The 4265-nt window shown below is 50.2% G+C and overlaps 1 protein-coding gene across 1 annotated transcript in view; it reads left to right on the top strand.

Annotated features, from left to right (window-relative positions):
* L3MBTL1 (L3MBTL histone methyl-lysine binding protein 1) overlaps positions 1–4190 on the top strand; it is a 47755-nt gene extending 43565 nt beyond the window's left edge. The window contains exons 19-21 of the mRNA XM_026656825.1: positions 1479–1636; positions 2665–2727; positions 3741–4190. Of these exons, the coding sequence (XP_026512610.1) occupies positions 1479–1636; positions 2665–2727; positions 3741–3875 (356 nt within the window). The 3' untranslated portion in view covers positions 3876–4190. The remainder of the gene's footprint in view (positions 1–1478; positions 1637–2664; positions 2728–3740) is intronic.
* The last annotated feature ends 75 nt before the right edge of the window (positions 4191–4265 follow it).

The raw sequence follows: 4265 nt of genomic DNA, 5'->3' as shown, positions 1-4265 counted from the left end.
GGGCGGGGGCAGGGCGTGGAGCTCCGGGAGCCGTTTTTTTTTGCTCCGCCCCCCGCGTCCCGATATTTCACCTGTGTGATCTGGTCACCCTAGAATATATCCCCAGTCCAGCTCTTTTCTTTCCCTCTTTCTGCCCTGCAATCCCCCCTCTTACCACCAGAGGGTTTGCTGATACTTCAGCATGTGACCAGTATAGCCAAATGTATTGGAATGGTTTTTAATCTTTCATGCCACAATCTGAAAGCTAATTCCATGCCATCCCTTTGTGCATGATCACTGTGAGCGGAATGAGCGGCTGAGTGGCCACTAGGGGACAATAGCAGCTTTTACAGCAAGAGCTCATCTGATAATGGCCATGCCTAGAGCCCTCCTCCAGAATTCTGAATGAGTGAAACAAATGAGATCACTGATAATGAACTCAGGAAAGTCCTTACTAAACTCATTTAGTGATGGAAGAGACCAGCCTTGGTAAAAAATTAAAGGGACAGAGTTTGGCCTGAAATTCAGCTTTGGTGTGAAATGAAAGTTGGTGGGTGGACTGTTGAACAGAAGTGTTTTCATAATTAACAACAAAAAAATTCATGAAATCAGGCTTTTTGAATGTAAACACGCCCCTGCCTCATAGCACTGGGAACCTACAACACAACAGCCAGGGGCTAGGGCAAAAGAAGCAGAAAGTGACACCATCTATAAACAGAAAGTGAAACTGACCAGTCTAGTGTCACAGCCTAAATCTACTGTAAGTAAAATGCAAAAGGTAACAAACAGCAGAAACAGTGAGACGTAAATCAGATCTTTAAATTCTTCTCAGTTTATGGTATCCCAAGTAAGGAGATATATATAATTATCCTTATATATGTACTTATAAAATATATGTACCTATTGTAATAGAGAGACACGATCAAGTTAAATAAGTGCAGTTTGTTCTGCATTAACTATCGCTAATAGACAATTTTTTTCTCTGATACAGCATAACGTCAATCATGTCATGATAAAGAGATTTGCAGTGTTACTGTAGCCATACTGGTCTCAGGATATTAGAGAGACAAAGTGGGTGAGATAATATCTTTTATTGAACCACCTTCTGCTGGTGAAAGAAACACATTTTTGAGCCCTGAAGAAGAGCTCTGTAAGCTCAAAAATGTGTTTCTTTCACCAACAGAAGTTGGTCCAATAAAAGATATTACCTCACCCACTTTGTCTCTCTAATAAAAAAGACACCATCACGATAGAAATCTTGATCATATCCCTTTATTCTGACACGGTTGAGGTTCTGCTGTATCGGAGAAGAATGCCGTCTGTTTAGCAATAGTTAGCACAGCACAAACTGTTCTTATCTGATACCTGAAACCCCTCCAGCTTCTGCCTTCAGCCCCCATGCCTCCTCAGCCCTTCTTTCAGGAATTGCAGGGCCTTCAGGATGAGACTGGATTTCCTTGGCCCTCCGCCTTGAGTAACGTTTTGAATTTCTTTACCAGCTATTTCCTCGGACAATATGCACCAGTCCCTCTTCATGTCGGCCTTATCTGCTCACCCTGACCGCTCCCTGTCCCTCTGCTGGGAGCAACACTGCAAACTCCTGCCAGGGGTGGCTGGCATCACAGCAGCTACTGTGGCCAAGTGGACCATTGATGAGGTGAGGGGGTTTCAGAGAGGGCTGGTAAAGCAGAGAAAAATGTAGAACAGCATGAAAGAAATATAGGGTCAGATTTCCAAAGGCACATGTGCAAATCCCCCAGTGCACATGGCTCATTGTGTGCACATGCCCTCCCTGGCATGCTCACACGCTGTGGTTCGTGTCAGGGTTAGGAAACAGCGATGGTGTCCTTTCCCCCAGGGGGAATCAGCGAGGGATGCCAGTGGGAGCCGTACAGGTTCCACAGCCTCTGTGATTCCTCCCAGCTCTCTGCTCCCTGTGAACCACTCATCTCATGGACTTGGTCTCGGTGCCCCCACTCATCCCAGCCACTGGTCTGATTGAGGGGTACCACTCTTCTTATGTGATTAGCAGTTTCCAGCTTGGCTGGCACCGTCGCTTGAGGCTGTGCAAGGACATGGCCAGCAGCCAGCTATTTACTTATTTATTTTATTACACATTTTCCAATAAATCCGTTTCTTTTTCTTGGTTTTTTTTGGCAAGTGGCAACTTAAAGTTGAAACGTAAAACTCAAATTAGCAGAGAAAGAGACAAGAGTCAATCCCAACCCCTCCCTACCCACAGTTCTATCTGAGCTCCTTATTAATGCCTGCTGCTGCTGACAAACACTGCTGTACTCCCCCACGCAGCCACTCTCGGACACTCCCGCCACGCTGCCTCCCACTGCACTCTGTTGTCAGAGATCTAAGGCCTCCGCCCCAAATGCTCCAGGGCCCATTGTTTGGTGAGTGTATTTGTGAGGTACCTGATGACCTGTGTCTCCTTTCTGTGGACAGCAGGCATCTGCACTCAAGTATGGTAGAATAAAAGGCTCTTTGCATCCCGTTCGACCCACGGCTTATACAGAAAGCAGCAGATCTTGGCTGGAGCAGCCAGGGCATGCAGAATTCCAGAGACTCCCAGCTCTGTGGCATGTCCTCTTAGACCCTGAAAAGGGAGCTCTGGCGGTGGGATTTCAGGCAGGCTAATTCCCTGATTCTGTGTTTCCCTCCTTGTCTCTTCCAAAGGTCTTTAGCTTTGTTCAGACGCTAACGGGTTGCGAGGACCAAGCCAAACTCTTCAAGGATGAGGTAGGGGGAATGGGGCTCAGTGCATGGGTGAAGGGAGCAAAGGAAGCCCATTTGCAGTTGGAGGGGGATGGGAGAACAGCTGCCTACATGGTTTCCTGCCACCAGCCTCTGAGACTGCCCTTTTGCTGCTAAAGCAACAGTCCTTGAGAGCATTTGTTTGGGATAGCACCGGCGGCAATGACAGCAGAACCCACTGATAGTGACCTCAGACGTCTGTCTGTCTATTGTGCACGTAAGGCACCTCATGGGTCCATCCAGATATAGTCAAAAGATAGATACGGTGACACTCCATGTATGGGGCAAGTCCGGTCCCCTGTGAGCAGGGGGCTTGGGGTAGGAGAGCTCCAAGGGGTCCGTGGGGGAGCAGAAGCAGAGCTGCGCTGTAGGCAGTGCTGCAGCCTTCTCCCAAAAGGCCGATGGGTCTGCTTAGTCCCAGGTCCACACCCTCCCCCCCCAGTTCCTGTTGCTGGGTCTCTGTTACTGGGGATTACGTGCCTAGCCGGAGTCCCAGACCCAGGCTGTGTTTGCAGCTCCAGTGGTTGCAAAGATTTTGACCCCCACACAGAGCACGTCTGACCCGGACTCGTTGGCAGAGAGAATCACTCGGACACTCGTTCAGAGCTGCTGGGGCCGGCTGACTCAGGGTGCTTTGGTTGCTAGAAGCAACCCAGCCTGTCCAGTAGATGGCCTGCATTTTTACCTGCTGTGGCACCATTTTCCTTTGCCACTTACCAGCCTCCTAGTGTGAGGGGGCTGGGGAGGGGGCTAGGCTTTTCACTGAGAAGGAGGCAGGATCATATGTCCCGTGCTTGTAGCATCACTAGCTAATCCATCCCAAGAGCCACCTTGCTGGCCATGTTCACACGTCCGCAACTGTGCGTCTCCCCCCCGCTTTGAAGGGCGTGCTTTTTGTTTGAACACACGGCCCTGAGGGGAGGGGGTGGGATGCTCTGGAGCCCAGATTTCCTGTGAGCATGGTGCGCACGCTGGACCCACCCCCCTCTCTCCTGCAGATGATTGACGGGGAGGCGTTCCTTCTGCTGACGCAGGCCGACATCGTCAAGATCATGAGCGTCAAACTGGGCCCAGCACTGAAGATCTACAACGCCATCCTCATGTTCAAAAATGCCGACGACACCTTAAAGTGATCACACCCCACAGCCCGGGACTGCCCTCAGCACTGCAGCTGCTAAGCTGTCTGTCTGGCTCACTGGAGCGGAGACCTTCCCCACTGTAGCAGCTGTAAAATCCTGCACGCTCCTTCTCTCTCAGTCGCCTTCTCTGTCCTTGCACCAAACCCATCTCTCTCTGTCTTTCTCTTCCCCTGCCCTGTTACACTTCTCCTCTGGCCTGGTGGGGGAGCTCCAGTCGGGGTACCGCTGACCAGTGCTCTCTCCCACTGATGCTTTTAAAGAGACAGAACACGGATTTGAGACGGGATGACCCCCTACCCTTCAAGCACTTCTGACTGACCTTGTTCCATAGGATGACGTGTGTGTGTGTGTGTGTGTGTGTGTGTGTGTGTGTGTGTGTGTGTG

Source organism: Terrapene carolina, unplaced genomic scaffold (assembly GCF_002925995.2).
Source record: "Terrapene carolina triunguis isolate 2854851 unplaced genomic scaffold, T_m_triunguis-2.0 Scaffold233, whole genome shotgun sequence".
NCBI lineage: Eukaryota > Metazoa > Chordata > Testudines > Emydidae > Terrapene > Terrapene triunguis.
Note: the sequence above shows the minus strand (reverse complement) of the source record. Positions and strands in the feature narration are given on the sequence as shown.